The sequence below is a fragment of the Lissotriton vulgaris genome, chromosome 1_1 (assembly GCF_964263255.1).
Source record: "Lissotriton vulgaris chromosome 1_1, aLisVul1.2, whole genome shotgun sequence".
NCBI lineage: Eukaryota > Metazoa > Chordata > Amphibia > Caudata > Salamandridae > Lissotriton > Lissotriton vulgaris.
Window position 1 is genome coordinate 1866791869 of NC_141685.1, and position 21908 is coordinate 1866813776.

At 44.0% G+C, this 21908-nt stretch overlaps 1 protein-coding gene across 1 annotated transcript in view; it reads right to left on the reverse strand.

Annotated features, from left to right (window-relative positions):
• Positions 1–21908, reverse strand: part of TFEC (transcription factor EC) — a 327154-nt gene that overhangs the window by 36225 nt on the left and 269021 nt on the right. Inside the window, exons 4-6 of the mRNA XM_086938225.1 lie at positions 18350–18470; positions 17117–17170; positions 11022–11097 (exon numbers count right to left, since the gene is read on the reverse strand). Coding sequence (XP_086794351.1) covers positions 11022–11097; positions 17117–17170; positions 18350–18470 — 251 coding nt within the window. The remainder of the gene's footprint in view (positions 1–11021; positions 11098–17116; positions 17171–18349; positions 18471–21908) is intronic.

Genomic DNA, 21908 nt, shown 5'->3' on the forward strand with positions numbered 1-21908 from the left:
GAAAGACCAGATCTGGAGGCCGCTCCTTCTCCTTTCTCGTGGCCAAAGCATGGAACGCCCTTCCGCTCCACCTCAGACAGACAACATCGCTCCCCATCTTCGCAAGAAACCTCAAAACCTGGCTCTTCGACAGACCCCCTCCTTGATGGGATGGAACCTGCACCCCCCCCCCACCCCTAGCGCCTTGAGACCCTTACGGGTGAGTAGTTGCGCTTTAACAAACTCCTGATTGATTGATTGATTGATTGATTGCTGCGGGATCGGCACAACTCTCACTGCATCACTGCTCCTGCTGCGTTGATATCGCTGAGAGGCAAAGTGTGCCAACCCGGGATGGCTCAAATGCGGTAGGTGGAGCGAAGCGCTAGTGACCCGCAGGTATTCCTCCTTCACTCTTCCTAGGTGCAGAGAACAGCAACGCCCACCATCACGACACAGTACAGTGAACTCCCTCGGCCAATATACCTGACCTGGTGCTCCTCAACAGAAAGCAAACTTGCGCAGTAGCACTCCCCTTATAACTTTGACACTGCATCAATGGCGCGATATTGGGGGGGCAACAACTGCAAAGCTGGACTTTTTTTGACCTGCCAATAAAACCGCCATAATTATTTACTCCCTTAGCGAGAGCACTATATGCAGAGGGATAGTACCTGGCGACTTCTGAGATGTACACTTCACCCATACCCAGCTACACAGGTCCAGTGGAAGAAGAGGCCACAGCCCCATGAGGCCATCCCCCCCGACTGCTCAAACAAGCACACCAGACGTTACTCCCCTGCACTGTGGCACAAACTGCAGAGTAGTGAGACATGTCAACGATTATTGATGACGCCCACAGGGGATGCCTGATACACATCAACCACAGCTCCACTTTGAGGCCAAAAAAGGACTCGCACCCCACAGGATGAGCAGGATATGGTGGGGGTAGGTACCCAGGAGGTCTCAGCCACGCAGAATGCAGACATGAAAAGCATTCTTCAGGTCAGGCAAGGCTTCGCCACCATTGTCGACAAAGTGGATAGCATGTCAACGCGCATGGACGCCATTGTTCATAAACTCGAGGGCCGTGAGGAACGCATAAAGGAGGTGGAGCGCCGCATATCGGACACTGTGGACACCACATCCCAGGTCACAACACAAGTTGCCCAAATGGACAAGCTCTTGAAACTCATTGCAGCTAAGAACGAGGATTTGGGGGCCAGAAGCAGGCGCAATAACATTTGCGTCCTCGGAATTCCAGAAACAACCAACACAAGAAATATGGAGGAATACATCAAGAAATTACTGATGCCGTCCTTTGGGGCAGAATCCTTCTCACCCCAGTTCATCATAGAGCATGCGCACCGTACCGCACTCTGGGACTATGACCACCACCGGGCGGCACACCTCGCCCTATCACTCCTGAATTATAGGGACCGGGACATGGTACTCCATGTGGTAAGAAGCAAACAACATTTGTCCTTCGATGGCATCACGTTCTCCATCCATCCCCACTTCACTCCCACAGTGCAAGAAGAGAGGCGCAAATTCACAGCAGTAAAAAATAAATTGTGATTGGCCCAAATTGACTATGCATTTCTATATCCAGCACGCCTCAGAATTACCTATCAAGGCAAACAATGATTCTTCACTAAACCGCAGCAGGTGGAGGAATTCTCAAAACATTTGAAACGCACCAACCATAATCCTGGCTCACCAACAGCGTCCCAGCGATCCACTTCTTTGGTTGCAGAGGACGATTCACATTGACTGATACCCTGTTACTCACTAAGAGCCAAAAGATAAGGCAAGACGTGGCGGACTTTTGCCATCTATAACTACTCTCCGGAAACTCCACTCCAAACAACAGGACGTCACCGAATGCCAAAGTGAGCCTCCTCATAAATGGCACGCCGGGCACCCTCTGCCCTCTCTCAGTTCATTCACACCATCTAACATGAATTCTGATGGCAAGGTGAACTTGTGCCAAAACCCAGGGGTTCCCCCAGCGGGCAATCCACCACTGTTTATTGCTGCATATTTTACGCAGCATATGTTTCATTGTTGTTGGGGAAATGGGTGGGATGGTGGGATCGCACTACTGGCATGTTGGGGATGCTTCAGTGGGTGGGGGCGGGAAAAGGGCAGGGCTCTTCTAGTTTTAGCATATTCATAGTAGAGCAGGATAGCCTGGAAAGTAGTTCAGTACTCATGATACAGCTCATTGAGCAACTACCATGGCACTCATCGCACATTCCCTGGGCCAATGACTAACACAATCCCCCCGGGGAAACTGAACATCATCAACTGGAATGTCCGAGGGTTGCGAGATCCATGGAAGACACGCCAAATTATAGCCTATCTAGACAGACACCGAACCAATATAGCATTGCTCCAAGAAACACATAGCAATCCCCAGCACACTTTGCGCAGAAGTGGGCTGACCATAAACTCTTCTCATCCTATTCCTCCTATGCCAGTGGCACAGCTATCATTATCAAAAAACGCATGCCCTTTGCCTTGATAGGGGCACTCAGTGATCCTGAAGTGAGATACTGTCTTGCTTGGGGTCAATTGGGCGCGGACTCCGTGACGCTGGCATGCTGCTATAGCCCCAGTACAGACACCCCAGAGATCTTCAATACCCTTTGGGGCAGGATTGTGGATGTTGGGTCCACCCACATAATTTAGGGGGGTGATTTTAATGCAGTACATGACCCTCCATCGACCGGTCCAATCCTGCCCCACAGCACTTCACGAAATCCAACGCGGCCTTACAAGGCATACTTAAAGTGAGCTTCCTCAATGACGCGTGGCGGCACACACACCAGCACAAATGTGAAGGTACACATTTTACTGTGCAGGCCGCATCCTTGGCACGCCTGGACTACCTGTTTCTCTCACGGGTACTTGTACCAGCCTAACAAGCGTTACACACCTAGCATGCACATACTCAGATCACTCTCCGGTTTTACTAACTTTGAGCTCGACAGGATATGGCACCCCACACTGCGGATGGAGACTGCAACCCTCCGCACTCTTAGACACAGTTTTTTAAACGGAATTAGGGGATGAAATACAAGATTTTTTCTGTAGAAACAAGGATTCTGTGGAGGAAGTAGCAACCATATGGGAAGCCTCTAAAATTACCATACCGGGAATCTGTATATCGAAAAGTGCGGCTGTACTAAGGGACATACAAAACACACTGAGGAGGCTGGAGACTGAGTTAAATGCATTAGAGACACAGCTCTTCATCAGCCCTAATAGAAACCTCCTGCGAAAGTTCTGCAACACACCACTCTAGCTCCTAAAGTCTTTCAAAAGAATTTAGACGACTCCAATAAAAACAATAGGGAGTTTAAGGAACATACACTAACAGTTAAAATGGATAAAATCAAGAAAGATCTTGATAAGTTCAAATTTGAAAGAGTGTATCCTTACTGCAGTGATACTTACACCCCCTCAGACTTCAACACCACTGGGCGCAGAACAGGTTCAACGTACGGTACATCAAGCTCCGATGATAAAACCTCAGGTAGTGACACCAGTAGTGAGAAATACAATACAAGAGGCCGGGGACGAGGTAAGAGAAACACGAGGTACAACTGGAGGGGCCACCAACCACAACAGTGGTGATCACCTGGTCCCTGGCAATTCGGGGGCATGCCTCCCTTCTTTCCACCACAACAATCTGGTCTGTTTCAACAACCAATGGGACCTAATATGCCCAATTTCCCAGGAAATTTCCCAACGAATTTCCAAAGCTACTTCAATGGGCAGCCTTTTTTAGGGTTTGGCCGGGGCAGTTCCCGCGGGAGAAGAAGAGGAAAAACACAACCTCAAGTTCATTTCAGTCCCCCCTCAACATCAACGGAGACGAGGGTCCTGAGGAGCAACTCGTCCAAGAACAAAGAAGCCGGACAGAGCAATGCAGCCCAAGTATAGTAATGAATTGGAGCATACACACCTTGACTCCCATTGAAGAAGAGGCCCTCAACAAGGGGCTTGGTTTTGTACCAACTCACAGAAATGATGAGTTTGAGACCCGTTTGGAGTTAGCGAGGTTCTTAAGGAAAATCAGACTACATTTTTACTTTGCAGAGAAGGAAGTCCCCCTGCAGGATGAGGACAACACCAACACAGGGCTGAAATGTAAGTCGACCTTTACACCTCCCACTCACTCAATGCCTCCACAGGTCTTGGCCTATGAACAGGCCCTTGAAAGAGAGATGGACAACCTATTCTCTGAAAACAACAGGGTTTTCTACAACCTGCCTAAAGCGCAGCATTTAGCGCTTAAATCCCTAACTGAGAATAAGGATCTCACAATAAAACCGGCTGACAAGGGCGGATCGATTGTCTTACTTGATACCGACATCTATCGCAAAGAATGCCTTAGACAATTGGGCATGAGGAATGCTTACCTCCCCTTGGATCATAATCCCACTGAAGAACTAAAACGTAACATCAAAACGTTGGTGGAAGAAGCGTCCTCGGAAGGATGGGTAACACCAGCCGAGGCTTCATATCTATGTACAGAACATCCAAAAATGCCATATTTCTATACCTTGCCTAAGGTCCATAAAGAACAACGACCACCTCCAGGACGCCCAATAATATCGGGCATAGGATCGGCCCTGGAACCCTTGTCCACATTCGTGGATCATTTCCTAAGACCGATGGTGCAAGTAATGCCCACGTATCTTAAAGATACGACTGAACTACTGAGATTAATACCGGATATTGAGTTCAATATGGATACCGACCTCCTGGTCTCTTTTGATGTTGAGGCACTTTACACCTCCATCCCTCAGGATGAAACTTTGGACGTTGTACACCAACTGCTAGACTCCAGGGATTTAAAAAACATTACACCAGTCCAGTTCATAATGGCCTGTGCCACACTGGCAATGAAACAGAACTTCTTTCAATTTGAAGATCAGGTCTATTTACAAACATCTGGAACTAGCAGGGGGAGCATTTATGCTCCCAGCCTAGCGAATTTATATGTTCACTCATTTGAACAAGAACACATCTTGAATGATCGCAATCCCTATATCGATAACCTGAGGACCTGGAAAAGGTATATCGATGACATTTTTGTAACATGGAGGGGCACAAAAGACAAATGCCTTGAATTCCTGAGTTGGCTCAACAGCAGAAATGCACACTTGAAGTTCACCATTGAGATAGGCCAACATGAACTCGCATTCCTTGACCTATTGATCATCGCCAAACCAGAGGGTCTGCAAACAGAACTCTATAGGAAACCTACCTCCAGAAATTCACTATTACTATTTGACAGCCACCACCCGAAATCTCTAAAGGAGAACCTCCCTTTTGGTCAGTTTTTACGGGTACAAAGAAACTGTTCTACCACCACGGCATATAAAAAACACTCAAGTGTTTTGAGTACTCAGCTGGTTGCCCTCAAATACCCCCCTAGACTAGTCCAACAATCTATGAAACGAGCTATGAACAATAACCGGCAAGCTCTGTTGGAACCTAGACCACCCAAGGCTACACTGGAGCGACTAACTTTTGTTCACACTTTTGGCAATCTCTCTAAAAAGATCCAGAGTATGATCCGGAAACACTGGCCTATTTTGAACTCAGGACGTCTGACTCTTCCACGTCCCCTGGTCTCCTTCAAAAGGGGTCCTAATCTGAAAGACAGACTGGTACATACCAGACCACTTGAAGATCCACCAAGAGCTGTCGGTGCACTATGGAACCTTCCTCCGGTCCTTGGACACCACCCATGCGGCAATTGTCAAGTTTGTGCACAGACAACTAAATCGGTTGAGATTGATATTGGCACATTGAGACCCTGGAAGCAGATGAAGTTTACCAACTGCAATAGTGACCGCCTAATCTACCTGATAACTTGCCCGTGTGGATATAAGTATGTGGGCATGACCACACGAAAAGTCCGCTTGAGGATATCGGAACACAAAAGCACCATTTGTTGTGCCAGACAGGCCACGAAGTTAACAACCCATTTTTTGGAAGCCAAACATCTAGCTATGGAGTTCCAGTGGACCGTTCTTGAACAACCCTTTATTCCATCACACACAGCGGATGTGGCTAAGTACCTATTGATAAAAGAACAAAAATGGGTACTTGAACTTAATTCACATCGTGAAGTTCTGAATGATGAAATCCCATGGTCCACCCTGTAGTCTGTAATGAGTGGTCAGATCTGAGATATAATCAATTTAATGAACCTGTTATTACCAACCTATTTTGCCCTCTGCGTGGTTCTCTTTCATATAAAAACCTTTCTGATCTGCAAGCCTTGTCAGAGTATACCACCTCATCTAGGCCTAATGTCCACCTGCGTGGACTTGTGCATTATCCCTCAAGAATAGGATTTTTTGTGTGTAATCTCATCAATATACAGTACCAACAGTTACCCAGAGATCACAGGATACGAGTACCGTCATTTGTACTTGCTAACTAGTACTATCCTAAATTGTATCATGCATAATAGTGTGATATCTCACTCGGTAATACAACACCAACAGTTACCAAGACAACCTTGTCACATAACCAGACACGGTTCAGCTTGGCCGCGTTGCTGCCTATCGGAACGCTTGTTTACCAGCCAAGCACCAATGATTAAGCTTGAAAGTCATTACACGCGAGAATGAGATCGCGCGTACAGAGACACCAGGTGACTCAGCTACCAATAGGAGCCCTGAACGCTTGTTTACGAACAAAGCACCAATGATTAAGCTACTTAGTCATTACACGCGAGAATGGCCAATGAGAGCGCGGGTCCCTAGACACCACGTGACTCAGCTACCAATTGGAGCCCGGTTGATAAACATCTCTTCTTAACTTTGATTTAACTAAACTCGCTGCTATGCTCCGTTTCGAAGAGGATGTTAGACTAAAGAGAACCCCCTCTTCTTTGTGACACAGTCATTGTCACGCTGGCAACGGCGGCATTTTTGTCAGTTTAAGATTTGCTACCCTCGGGCCATTGATAGTAGAGAGGTGTATGTGTTTTGTGTTCTACACACTATGTTTACATATGCTTTACATGTCTTTTAGAGCGGTGCTTCATCTTCCCCTGAGCCGCTGCCAGGTGGGGTGAGACAATTCTACCTTACAGATTAAGGTAAGAACTATGTTTGGCTAATAAAGAGTATTTCCAGATGGATTGCAACTGACCCTCTAATAATAAGAGTGCATGTATCAACATCATCTATGATGTGTCTTGTTGATCCCTAGTTAATAGATTAATGTTGGAGTTCAAAGGGTGCAGATAGCCTTACCTGACACTCATTTCCTTTATCTTTATTTCACAGTGAACAGCACTAACTGTAAAGGCAGTTGGAACATACAGGTGACTCTTTGCACTTGCTTCACTTTCTCTGTTGTCACTTTATATTTTTTTCACTTTGTTCAGTAGCACCAGTCTTACAGTTCTGGTCCTGATGAAAGCAAGGACGCAACAGTCCATGTTTGCTGAAACATGTCAACCTCATCTCAGACGGTCTACCTAATTTGACTGCCTAAGGTTATATATTTTTTAATCTTGGTATTGAGAGCACACCCAGAATAAAGGTTGTTCCGTGCTCTGATCACCAATTTTAACACACTTTCTTGTTCTGGTTTCTTTTTCTCACTCACAGTTACTTGCACTGCACACCCCAGTCCCATATTTTCTCTCCACTCATTAAGATCGAGTGGCAGACCACACTGCATTTTGAAACAACAAAGGGGACCTCCTAACCACCAGGTCACTCTCTGATTGGAACACTCATTTTCTCAGACGGGTGGTCCGGATAAATCCCAAATGATGAAGGGCGGATCCGAATGGTGACTGATGGGTATTTTCCTCATCCCTTGAGAGCCTTTGTGTCGATCAAATTGACCTATAGTTGAATAAGGGACAGCGGTCTGTTGGGTAGATATCCCACGCTTTTGAACTCTTCTTCTGATCTCAGACCCTCTGGTACCTTGTGTTATTACACAGACACTGCCAACCGTGAAACCAAATTTAGGGGCAAATATTGGGTAGCCAGGAGTTATGGGGAGGAAGAATGCCCTGGGAAAGCGTTAGCAGAAACTATACGTAAGCCACGATTTTCCACCTACGTTATGAAAATACATGGGCCCGACGGGTCGCTTCATCACGACACGGCAGACATTCTCAATATATTCACTGAGCACTATTCCTTGATCTACACCTCCACCAGAACTGACCCACTTGATCTTGGAGAATATTGTGGCGATGTAGCATTGGGATGGTTAGGAGACACACAAAGTTAATTCTTATGTGCCCCCTTTGAATTAGATGAGATACGTGAGGCAATAATGCACACACAGTCAGAGAAGGCCACAGGCATGGATGGCATATCCATTGAATTTTACAAAATATACATAGACCAATTAGCCCCCTTCTTGCGTGAAGTATATGAAGACTCCCTGGAATCTAATATGCTCCCCCTTCTATGAGAGAAGCTTCGGTTACATCCCTACTCAAACCTGGAAAATCACTGACCAGCTGTGACTCACAGAATTTAAATGTAGGATTACTATTAGCTCATGTGTCAATGTTACATGTTACATTTCAGTGACTCTTCACTGACTACTTGACATGGCCGGCCCGTAGTGGTTGTAGGTGGCTTGCTGTGTACCACAATGCCTGATATTCTTTGTTAATATGATTTATTATATTCAACGGTAGCCGTCCACCCTGTGGATGCAGGCTAAAACTCCTGTGTTTGTTGTATTGCCAATAATAAAATAAATTTTTAAAAAACTATGGGCTTTAGGGTTTGGAAAAGAGCTTTGGCAATTTTTAAATGGGACACCCTAAACTCCCTCACTTCAGTGACAAAATGAGGTACCATTTTGCTCCAGCACCCTGGGCCAAGCCTCTTACCACTTGTCCTCCAATTGACCTTTCCTTCTCTGCCTGAGACATGATGGGAGTTAATATTAAATTCAATTAATCTTAAATTAACAGACTTACCCATTTCGCTACACAATTAGGACAAGGAATCAGTGACTATAGTTAAGAAGGTTTATTACAAGTTAGCAGTCAAGTTAAGGTACATAAATCTCAGCACCATGATGTAAAAGGTACTGAATACCCATCGGCAAACTCAACCTCCTAAAGAAGTTTAGGCGTACCAGTATAAGACAAACAAGAAGTGTTGTCATAGTAATACAAAAGTTCATTAACAAGATTTGGTGCTCAGAGAATACTTTCTGGTTCTCTCTTCTATAAATGAGTAACTCTGAAATCATCTAAGTTAAGTCCAAACTAATAGGATGGTTCAATAATCTGAATGAGTCCCAGGAGTCAGAGAAATACAGAAAAACTGGAAAATGTGAAGAAACTGCGGAAAGTTGTCAGCATCTCAGAAGCTTGGTCAAGAGCCACACTGAACAGAGAATCAAAAGGAAAACATAGAGGTCTAAACCTCTCAAAGTCCAAGGGAAAGAGTTCTGCATGTCTGAGCATCCAGGTATCTGAGTTTAGACGATGTGAACACTTGATTTTAACACAAGAGTCTCCTGAGCAACACCCCCCTCACATCATCAGGGGTTGCTTCTTACCAAACATGGAAATAACATCATCCTTTTTCACCCAAACTATATTACAGTAGTGCTGAATAGGACCCGTCAGTTAAAGCACTGGTTCTCCAGGCTCGTCCTGAAGATCTTCTTATTAGGCTCTCTTTCTATCGCTGGTAAAGTGTTGTATCTATTCTCAAACTAACAAACCGTGTGGATTGCACCTGCAAGGAAAAAGTCATGTAACTAGGAAAATTAAAGCAGTATCTTAGGCAGAATAAAAAACAGGCCTAGTCAGGACAATTTTAATGCATTAAATCAATGATGCAATTTAATATGTGTATGCAATTTCAACCACGAATTAATTTAAAATGTCACTACGTTAGAATTATAATACATGTGGCATACAGTTAAATTTTGAATGTGTATGGATAAGTATGACTAAAGAACTACATTTAAATGCACTAAATGAGACATTAGTGCACACAATACATAAATCATTTTTGTTTCTAAAGAAAATATATGTTTAATAGGTAAGAATAGTTTATTCATCAAGTCTCCAAAGAATATATCTTTTAATACTGTTAAGGCACATAATGTATGCATGAATTCTCTAATTCTACAGTGACTGTACGTTAATAATTATGTCAAGTGCAACACTTTACATGCTAAGTGCATGTTTATGTTATGTATCTGTAACAGGTAAGGGTGGATCCAAAGTTTTGCTGGTCCACTTGATATCAACAATGCATATTTTAGGGTACATAATCACATGTCACAATGGAAGTAGATAGTCATTTTTGTTAGATTCAAGGTGCATTACTTGGCAGTACATTATACTGCTCATTTTTGTAGCCAAAATGAAAAAGCGTGTGTTGTACCCCCACATTTAACATACAGGATATTAGTGTTTTATCATCCTAGCACTACCTCCTGATACAATAATGTATTCTACCTGTGTGCATCCATTTCTAAATGAATCAACGTGGATTGGTATCATAAAAATATATATTGACCAACTATCCAAGTCAAACACCACTTTCCATACCCGATAAACTGGCATTTTCATAATCTGAGGAATCATTCAAAAAGAATGCAAAAGGCATGAAGTGACATGTTTAGTGTGATACAAAACTCGGCCAGGCCGGGTTGCTTAGTGGACTATTGCATCTAATTATAGTAACTGTTTTTGACTAGATTACCACAGGAAAAGAATTCCAGCAGATGTTCTCGGCCTGTTACCATACTTATATTAATAAAGTCAATGGTAATGAGATGGGTAACAATAAACATCTGTTTTACAGCCTCAAAGTACTCCCTGGTAATTTGCTCCTCATACAGATGCGCATTACGTTATGTTACTTTACTCTAATAGTACTTCTCAAGAGAAGAGAAAGAGGGTTTTGACTAATCTCACAGTGCATGACAGAGAAAGTTAGTTATTGACAAACTGAGATTTAGTAACGCAAATAAAAAAATATGAAGGTATTATTACTCACGGATCATTGGACCTCGGAATCAGTGTGCCTAGCTCCTTGATTCTGTAGTTGATATTATATCTTCTTCTTCTTTCAACTATAAAGACAAAACAGTCTTGACTATTTCTTTTCAGGTCCACTGAAGAACAAACTGAACTGATCATTGACGATTGTAGATGGAATCAAATAGATTCTATTGGTCTGATTCACAAAGGGCTGGTGGCGGAGGCCATGCAGTCATGGGGAAGTCATTGGGGAGTCTCTGCACTCTGGGCGGAATCTCCACAGTGAGTATTCTCATTGCAGAGATCCTGCCCGAGTGCGGAGACTTCCCCATGACTGCTGGGCCTCTGCAACAGGCGTGGAGGCCCTTTATGTTCAGGGCTACTTCTCTTTTCCCATGATTTATTTGGTATACATGACCTGGTATATTTCATGTTTTGTCACACTGGAAACAATTCTCTCTCTCCATCACAACTATCATGGATCATCTCCTAGTTTTGGCCAGCTGGACCTTTCACTTCCTTAAGGTGTGAGCAGTAACCTCCTTCAGAAAGTGTTATTTTAACAAACATGAAGCCTGCATTCATGCACAAAAGCATGTACCTGGCTCTGCTGCTTCGACAACCCTACATTACACCGCACCAAATTGTGTCCTGGGGATTTACCATATGATTGGACCCAAAACTTAGTACAAAGTCCATCCTTTCATCTCTTGATCCTCATGGGAACAAATTCAAGCAATTCTGGGCTTATTCAGGAAGATACTGAGGGATACAAACTTAGAACTTATTGAAACATATAACAGTGATCAACTCATAGCTCAGCTGACCAGCAGAGCTTTTACTTAAGAAGTACTTTAATCAAGGTGCATAGCTAACTACCAAACATGCAATGTAATGACAAACCTAATGTGGGTTCTAATACCCTGATGGCTTAATGCATGCTGATTATTACTGCCAGGCTCCTTAGCAATATTAGGGTACAAAGATGCATCTATGAGACCCCCAGGCTCTAGGGGACATTTTCCTTTTACTTCCTCTAGGCAGAGGCAATAGGCTAAGCAGAACTTCTAACAACAACCCGAATTTATAAAATGCTTCTTTTGTACTATGCAGTCTTGGATGTGCGCAGAACCTTGGTTTGTTTGATGTAAAAGCCTTTATTGGGATGCATTGAAAGAGGGGGCAGAGAAATGGGTGTTCTATGTGGTTGTATGAATGCGTACACATTTTCCTTGCTGAAGCGGTGGCCTCTGCTCTGTCCACTGGTCTCCCCTGTCAACCATCAGCATGGCTGTGCATTAGTATGTGTCTATGTGTTGGATGAGAAGAGGCAGCACAGGCAAAGGTAGCAAGAGCTACAATCACTCGTTCCCACTGGGTGGGAGGGAATTCTTCTTCATGGGATATTCATTGGGTCTGATATTCAAATTCACCACCCAAATTAGTGAAAATCTGATGATCATTTGCAGTGTTGAGCTTCTTGATGTGCTGAACTGCTGAGTATGGTTATGTATTCGTGTAGAGCAAATTATCACAGGTGCTGCTTCGTAAAATGCAATTGCAATGCCAATCTTCTGTAGTGCCAAGACTTAACAGTATTACCCCTAATAACTCTGTCCCTAGGTGTACTTCCACCAGGACTGATCACTTCTGCCTGGTTCGCAAAACAGGCAGAAAAAAACATAAAATCTACCAAAGAAGCTAGCAAAAATTGGTTTGAGAGTGGTCTTGCTACCGTGCATGCCACAGGCTAACCAGGGTCCTTATGCTTCACAAAATTATATTATATTATGAGCTGGAAATAAGCCCCCTTTCCCCTGGACTTCCATTTGAATCATGCCCAATCTGGTGACACACAATCTACAAGACGGCCACCTAGGGCCTCCTTTGGGGCACAGTACGAGTGGACACTGCTCGACTAATGAGGTAAATGCAACCGAACGAGGGGATGAGTTACAGATCACCGCTCCCCCCTGCTGCCACCCTCCATTACTAGACTGTGACACTCACTTTTCCCCCCCCAAAACCCTGCACATTGAATTGGACGCACAGGACTGTACATGAGTTCAGACATGAGTAACATGGAAGGGAACCTCGCAGGCAACCATGGGACCTCTCACAATCATCCGGGTGCATGACACCTGTCGTTTCTCCTTCTGTGCTGCGTCGCCTACACTGCACAATTTAGGGAGCATATTGGACTATGCAGATAGGTATTTCTTTCTCATGAAGCCTGAGGTAGCACACTGACTGGGGCATGTGACCCTGGCAAAGAGGAGCCCGATTGTCAAGTGTGAGCGAGGTACAATATTTATCCTAGAGGTTGCCACTCAAAGATGCAATATCAGGACTGCTTATGCCTCCCTGTTTGAGTGGAGGAATCAGGGGTAAGGCGGGTCCTGCACCGTGACTCTTTACTTGATCCATAGCCAGGACATGTCCTGGAGCTGGTGGTGGCACATACTTTAAGCATAGTTTAATTTTAAGCTTTCTGAGGGGGTGACCTGTAGTGGCTTCGTGCCGGGAGGGCTGGCACAGATCTCCCCCTCTCTCCACCAGTACATCCAGACTCCGCAGGACTGATTTTGCTGCATCATTGATCTGTGTGAAGGTGACTGGGGTCCTGGCCAGTCTGCTGCATGGATTTGCGGCTGTCAGATCCTTCCTAGGGCTAAGGATTGTGTTGTGGGCCCCTACTCATCAGGAAGTGGCGTAACACCATCAGAATGCCCAGCCTGGTGAGCTCATTCTTGTTTCCGGGATTGTGAGTGAAAGCACGGACAGATCACAAACTTGAACAAATACTCCTATATTCAAGGTAGGATTTATGGAACAGAGTGGATACAGTGGTACTTGAACTGGGGCTTCTTTGCGAAGATCAGCACAAACTGACGGAACGGGTTGCTCACACTGAACATGAGATCACGGATATCTGTCTCTCCATGAAGGAGCTGGAGAGCAGGGTCCACTCTCTCACTACAAAGGTCTAGGAATTGGAGAACCAGGCGGAGGACCCTGAGCAGCACTTGCACTGTAATAACCTTCACATAGGAGACTTTCAGGGCAGAGCAGAAGGTGACAATCCTGTGCAGCTTTTTGAAACTGGCTATCACAGGTGATGGCTCTGAATCAATTGCCCCCACTTTCTACTTGAGTGCACCCACCATGTCCATGCAGGGCTGGCTGGGGCTCCTCCCAGACTGATTGTGGCCCAGGTTCTTAATTACAGAAACAAAGACACTATGCAGGCAGGCTGCCAGGACGACCTCCCCACTCACATTTGATAATATAAGAGTATGTATTTTCCCAGATAACACAATGTCAGTGTAGGGCCTCCTTCTTGGGGGTTAAATGTAGGCTGTGTCAGGTGGGTCTGTGCTATTCTCTGCTCTTCCCTGTCAGACTTAAAGTGACGGTCAGGAACAAGAGCTACTTCTTTACTGAGCCAGGGGATGCTTGGGACTGGGTGGAGCAACTTTGTTATGAGACCTCCAGCCCATCATCACCTGCATGACACTGACCTTCAATGGGTCCCCCGAAGCACCATAGCAGCAGATCCCAAGATCCAAGGCCCTCTGACCTCCAGGAGGCCCCTACTCTGCAACAGGCCATGGAGGAGCAGGCGCAGGCCTTGTCAGTCATGGTTGCTTTGTTGGTGGATTGTAGGTCATTCTTTGGGATATGAAGATTCAGATGAAGAACCAGCTCACTCCATGGGTATGCAAACGTATCCGTTCTTCCAATCATAACACCACAAACAGCTGATGAGATGTTAGGAAAGCATCTAAAGATGATGTTGCCAGCCACTCAATACAAAAGTCATCCTGCACTTGAATATCAAATTGCTTGGAATTGATGGCTCTCCCTGGTGGACTTGGTACAGGTACTTAAAACAGTCCGGATGAGGTACGGCCCGATGATACACTTGCCACCCCCATCATGTTGCTCCTAAGCAACATCGAAGTGCATAACCATGCATTCAGGAGCACCTATTGTATGGGACAGTTTTTTCCATGTTTGGTTGATCAATGTTTTTTGTCTGATTGCCCTGGGCTGGGAGCTGTGGGTTCAAATGTTATTGATTGCTATGGTATGTGGCACACTCATATACCACATTTTGTGGGTCATTACCACTGTGGAATAGTCATAGTGCAGCACACTAATAAGATTCAGGGGTCTGGCTCCCATCTGGCACCACTCAGATGGCTAAGTTTACTATACTTATATGAAATGTCTGCAGGAAAAGGCATGCAGCTCAACAATATTTGAGAGGCGAGGGGCACAAATCTCATCAATATAGGAAACTCATGTGGTTGGAGGGGAGGCAGTTTGCTTGCAGACGCATTGGCAAGGACAGTTCTTTTGCACAACATACTCTGGCTTTGCTGGGGGTGCTTTAAATTGGGTCTGCTCAGGGGTTCTTTTTCGGCCCCTGGAAACAGAGACAGACCCTGACGGGTGCAATGCACTGGTAGAGGGGCAATTGAATGGTAGTGAGGGACTTTTATAGGCCCCCAAAATAATGCAATCAACATTCTTCTCTCGTCGCTCCATTACACTTACGAAGTGGGCCCATATACCGTGGATTCTCGGTGGCGATTTTAGTTGTGTTTTAGACCCCAGTCTGGATCTCTCACACAATATCTCCCCACATCCCCAATAATTATTTCCACAGCCCAACTCATTCAATGGCTGCAAGACTGGTCCTTGTTGAATTGCTGGAGGTCCCTCCACCCAGTCACTAAGGAATAATCCTATTATTACGACCTGTATGTTCGCCTTAATCGGATCTTATATGAACTGGCCAATAGTCTACTGGCAAGAGGCGCAGAGTACTTAGGGAAGAATTTTTCTGACCATAATCCCTTGCAACTGCAGCCTGCAGACTGTAGCATACCCTCTCCCAGTTCCCAGTTCCTAGTTGAAAACTGGGACACATCTTCTTTTAGATGAATAGATTGGAGGCAATGAAGGTAGTTCTTAAAGGACATTGTATCCGCGCAGTTGTGGGGGCTATGGATGCCTTACACCTTGAGCTTTCATGTATTGAGTCCTCACTGACTACTTAGAAGCTCACACTCGTTAGGACCACACAAAGCAGACCACATTGACAAAGGCTCTGAAATAACATTGAGGAATTGCACAATCTTGTTTTGTGCATACCAGGCCAAGATGCACGCGGATGAAGACAAACTGGGCCGTCTGCTGCCCTGATTATTGCGTAGTGCCAACCCCACTCTGCCCATTACAGTGTTCAGGACACCTCGGGTAACACTGGCCAAGATCAGTAAGAGGCTTGGCTGTGACTGTATGCATTATCGAGTAGATACAGCACGTCAAGACCCTCAACTGAGGGTGACAAAGATATTTACCAGATTGCCCAGTAATACAAAGATACGATGGAATGATGGATAAAATACAATAAGCCAATGATACTTTCAGTGACTTGTTGCACTTTTGTAATACAGGTGAGAGAGGAATTCAACACGTGAGTGCCCAGATTCGTGACATCGTTCCTGAAAATCACAAATGTTAGCACAGCAATGGGCAGAGAATGCTGTGAATGTCCCCAATACTTTTGTGAAAACTGCCCGTCCTGCTTTCAAACTAAAGCAAAGGCTCTTGCTTGAGTGCTCGCCTCATCACACCGACATTTATAAGAGCATTTGATGTTCAAAGTTATATCAGGCCTCATGATATTCATCCTGAACATCTGCTAACCACAAAAAAGGTCATGTGCCAGAAGGCACTCCTTTCTAACTGTGTCCCGCTAGCAATGTCAGTAATAAGCATTACAGTCTAAGGCCATAAGCACTCCTAGACAGAACTGGCTCAGACTGGAGGTAATGATTAATTATCACATTACTAGCAATTCCAAATAGGATGCTGTTGTCGTCAAGCTGCTATTTGCTTCTGTGACCAATGAAGGGCATACCAAAGTATAATTTTATTAGAAAAGAAGCTTATTTCACAAAAGTCTCAAGTGGGAGACATCATATCTGTCATGTTGATTCTCAAGACCCTGAACATTTAATACAAAACATATGCTGTCAATGTGCAAGCTCAAAGAGATCTATTCACACAGTAGCACCAATTAGAATTTGTACTTACTTAGGTTGTGATTGTCCTTCTTCAGTCTTTCTTTTACCATGGCCCGTGTCTCTGCTGCTGACGGAAAAGGAACCCAAATTAACTTCTATGATCTCAAGTCAATCACTCATTATTGAAAGAACGGATGACTTTTGGTTACATGTTTTTTGATTTAGCACATTACCTAATCTTTTTACTATGCATCACTTTTATTTTTATTTTTTGCGCGATCAAACCATTAGACTAATTTCTAATACCTGTGATTTTGCTGTGATGTGAAGCGGAGGACAGATCATATCTCGCTGCTAGAAGCAACGACGGTGTCTGCAGAAACGTGTTGCATAGGCAGCAAATGATTCTGCTCGGTTTGCTGCATTTTCCTTACAACAAAGAGGTTCAGCACTAGCTATGGAAAATCAATTTTTATCGCATTGATACACAAATGTTTGAGAAGTGGATATAAATGGGGCTCTTTCTTCTCTTGGACTGGGAAGTATACAGCTCAAGATGACTATTACCCTTGTTCAGAATAATTAAATTTAACTTTTTGAACTTTTAATCCATTAGTATGGGTTTACTATCAATGGGTGTATTGAAAGGCATTAAAAGACTCCTCCTTTCCTTTAGGGCACCGTGGCCATGAGAGATGATACATATATGTGGCAGAGAGCAAGCCAGCATATGAAGGAATCTGCTGTACTGCGGATGTTCCTAAAACAATTATGCCTCCACAGACGCACGCTCTCATAACAGGGGTCTGCCTCTCTGCGAAGAACTAAATAGGAGTTGTCGTTTTTTTATTACATCCGGGCAATCATTTCTACCTACAATATGAAACTAAGTTTTCAGATTTTACCCAACATGGCCATTCTTTCTCCAGGATCTCCTTCCAGGAACATCCTGGAGAAGACATTGTAGATGAGCAGTCTGCACACTCCCACGATCACGTGTAGGTGGCAGGGAGGATTGCAAGCACATACAGTGCACATATGTGTTCTTAGCATGGTGTGGGATGGCAGTGGCAAGGGATGACAGCTTTTGGTACAGACAGAAGCCCAAACCACAATAACGAAAACTTTGTTTGTCTTGTCAAAACTGTCTAAACTCCCCAACTAATATTGCCCCAGTTGCTTTTCAAAAATGAAGACAAGGTCTTAACTAACAAACTCTTTGGACGTTCTGTTAACTTTGCAAAGGGCTTTTAAAAAAAGGAAGTGGCACATGAGGTAAAATGTTGCTGCGAAACCACATTACCTATAGCTTCCCTTTTCACGCCATGACTGGAAGGGCATGATGCACTTGTAAGACCCATGTCTGCAACGGGCATTCCTTGACCAGTATTATATACATCTATAAGTTCATTGGGTAACGGCAGCTGCAGATTCAAAACAGGAAGTTCATGAAACATATATAAAAGAATACAGACAAAACATTAACTTAGAGCCTTGCTTTGTTTCAGTAAAAAATATAAAGTGTATATTATATCATTACCGTACATATTTTTTGTATTAAACTACATCTACTGTTAAAGAACTTTGAATTTTTAGGAGATCTGTACTTTAAAATTTCAGGATAATATTGTAACAAACATACTAATAACATAAGCTACATTCAAAGGCAAATTAAGAAACATACAGAACAATCAAATTTAAATGTATAGATGTATCTTTTTTTTGTTGTGAGTTTTATATAGCGCCAACTAGACCCGAAGATATTGGGTATCAAAGCGATTTACATACCACCAGTTTTGTTACACAAGGACACATTCATTTTTGTTAGGCACGGGGAGGTTAAGTTATTTGCCCAGAATCACAGGATGTTGAGCGTCATTGCCGAGACGCGAACCTGGTTCCCTAGCTTCGATGTCGACCGCTCTAGCCAAATGGCTACATCCTCTCCCCATCTACAGTTAGTTTGTGAAACCCAATTGTACTACAATGATTAGTGACTTTCAGCTGCATTTTTGCATTTTATAATTTTCAATTTGATTGGGGCTAAAAGCTATAGAATAACATTCACATTATTATATTTGCACAGGTTTTGTGCAAGTTATCACTCGTAGCATGAATGAATGAATGAAGTGAGATTTATATAGCTCAAGGGCATCAAGGCGTTAACCATGAACAGATAACAGAGAGTCTCAAGGCACCGAATCCAGGGTCTGTAGATAAGCCTCAGTGAAGAGCCAGGTTTTAAGTTCTTTGCGGAAAAGCGCCAAGGAGGGTTGTCCTAACAGCTCTGAGGGAAGGGAGTTCCAGAGTTTGGGCACCAGAGTGGAGAATGCTCTACCTCCACATCTAGCTTTTACGAACGTGGGACCTAGGAGAAGATTTTTGGAGGCAGAGCGAAGAGCTCTACTGGGGGTATATGGCCGAAGGAGGGACCTAATGCCTTCAGATCCAGAGCCATAGACGGCCCTATGAGCAAGGTAAAAAAGTTTAAAGGAGATCCTGGACTGAACGGGGAGCCAGTGGAGGTTTTTCCTGGCTAGGGATACCGAGGAGAGCCTCTGGAGATTCAGAGCCATCCTGGCCGCCGCATTCTGCACCATCTGAAGACGATGGACAGCGCTCTTGTTTATGCCACCGTAAAGGGCGTTACAGTAGTCCAGTCTCGAAGAGACAAGGGCAACTGTGGCTTGCTTCCGGGCATAGCATAGTTTCTTTATAGGTAAATTGCCAATAGACACATCTTTGCTAGTGTAAACAAAATGGTGCAAACTAATTTGTTGCTTATTTTTACACTATCACACTCTCTTATCACTTGTTGACTTTATGCTTGCCGTTGACCAAGTGTGGCGCTCAGCTGGCTTTTGGCTAGGCTAGGTTCACACCTTTTAAATACATACATAGTTACATACATGTATGGATCTAAATGACCTGGTGGGATCAAATGAGACACACAGAATCCTTTGTCATTCATGTTTATGCACAGATTTTTTGTATGGGCATTGATCCTGGATAGGCAACCCTCGATTAAATGGTGGCTATCATTGGCATTCCCAACCTCCTTGTGAGATAGCCAGGACATGACTAGCTTTAGACATCAATAAGAAGTATCCACTGGAAAACAAAAATCAACGCTGTCAAAACTGGTTAAACCAATCCCCAAAATGCAAGAGACTGTGATTACCATAGGGTCATAAGGGTACAGTTTGATCTTGGCAGCCCATACCTACTTTGAAAGCATCCCTTAAGTCTGCAGTACACCAGGAAAAGGCCAGTGTGGCATCAAACATATCGCCAAATGTACACTGATAAGAATAAAACGCACATGCAACTTACAAATTTGGGGAGTTACACAAGCGTTATGGAATCTGGTAGGTGAATGAAAATGTACTCTGCCTTGGTGTATCAAAACAGAAATCCTTTAAGGGAAACTAAAAACACGCCAAGAATTTCTCCACAGACACCACTACACAAAAACTATGAAATCAGGGAATATTTTTTTATTTGGGTTTAATAATCACTCTACAATCAATGCAGCAACTAAAGATGTAAACCTAGAAAAGGATATCCTTAGGAAATCTCTTCCTATTAATGAATTTAACCACTTGGTGGCGATGGCAATGGCGCTTGTGAAAGGTTGGCTACACTTTTACAAAATATTCTAACCAAGATTCCATTACAAATCTCACAGACAATTTGTGAAGGCTGCAAATTTGTGTGGTCAAACTCTGCCAGAGATCTTAAAAACACAATTATGTGAAGCTGTTTTTGAAAAGTCTTCACTAGGTCCTTTTCGTATCAAGGGAAAATTAAAGTACCCAGGAGTGTAACGTAAAATGATGGTGCTCCCCTGCAGATTTCGAAGAGGGACCCTTAAGTCACTTAGTCTCACATATATTCATTGGCCTTGGGTGGCATGGGGCCCCTATGAAGGCTTTGGGGCCCCTGTATGGCTGGGTGTCCCATGTGCATGGGCCTGTCTTACTGCCCTAAACAATCTCTGATTCTGGGCAAATCAATGACTCCCCAGGTGCCTATAAATGTGTTCTTGTGTAGTATAACTTCTGTTCATGTAAAGCACTCCAACGCCTTATGGACAATTTGATGTTATATAAAACTCTAGAAGATAGGAAAGAAAATTAAGGGCACGCTATAGAAGTAAACATCGTGGATGAATCTGATGTTCATTGGACATGGGGCCCCTTTCCCTTACTGTAAGAAGCTTTTATCAATTTTTCCAAAGTGTTTGTTCTTGGTTTTTTTTGTGGGGGAGGTTTCAACCTTCAAGCAGCTGCACAAATGCCTGAAGCAAACAGACTATTAAAAAGAGAGTGTAGGGCAGAAAGGCATAAACTGAGATTGAGGGCCCCTCCCCAGAGGATTATGAGGTGCCCCTCCCATCCCGCACCGTGGACCCAGTGCAGGTGTCTCTTACGCTCCTGAAAGTACCATACAATGCCTACAAGAGCGCTCCTGTACGCTCCAGTACACACACCAGCCAAGACTCATCATTCGACCAACTATTCCTTTTCAGGTAACGGCCCTTTACAGGCAGAAACATCTAAAGGAGATCTATAGGTTTCCAGGCCTCTGGAACGCTTTAACTCCCGGACTAAGAGATAAACTTTACAACAATGTTGAGACTTGTATTCTTTTGATGTGCACTTAAAAAAGGCAAGGCCATCAACATAAAAATAATTGATAAGGACGGTTCACTCCATATTTTATTATTACTCCTTTCTATACTCTTCTGATGCGACAACACGCTCGCTAGACTGGTGATGTTTACCCATTTCAAATAAATAAATGAATAAATATAAACTAAACTCTGCAGTGCGGACTACAGACTGTCAAAGTTACTCTTT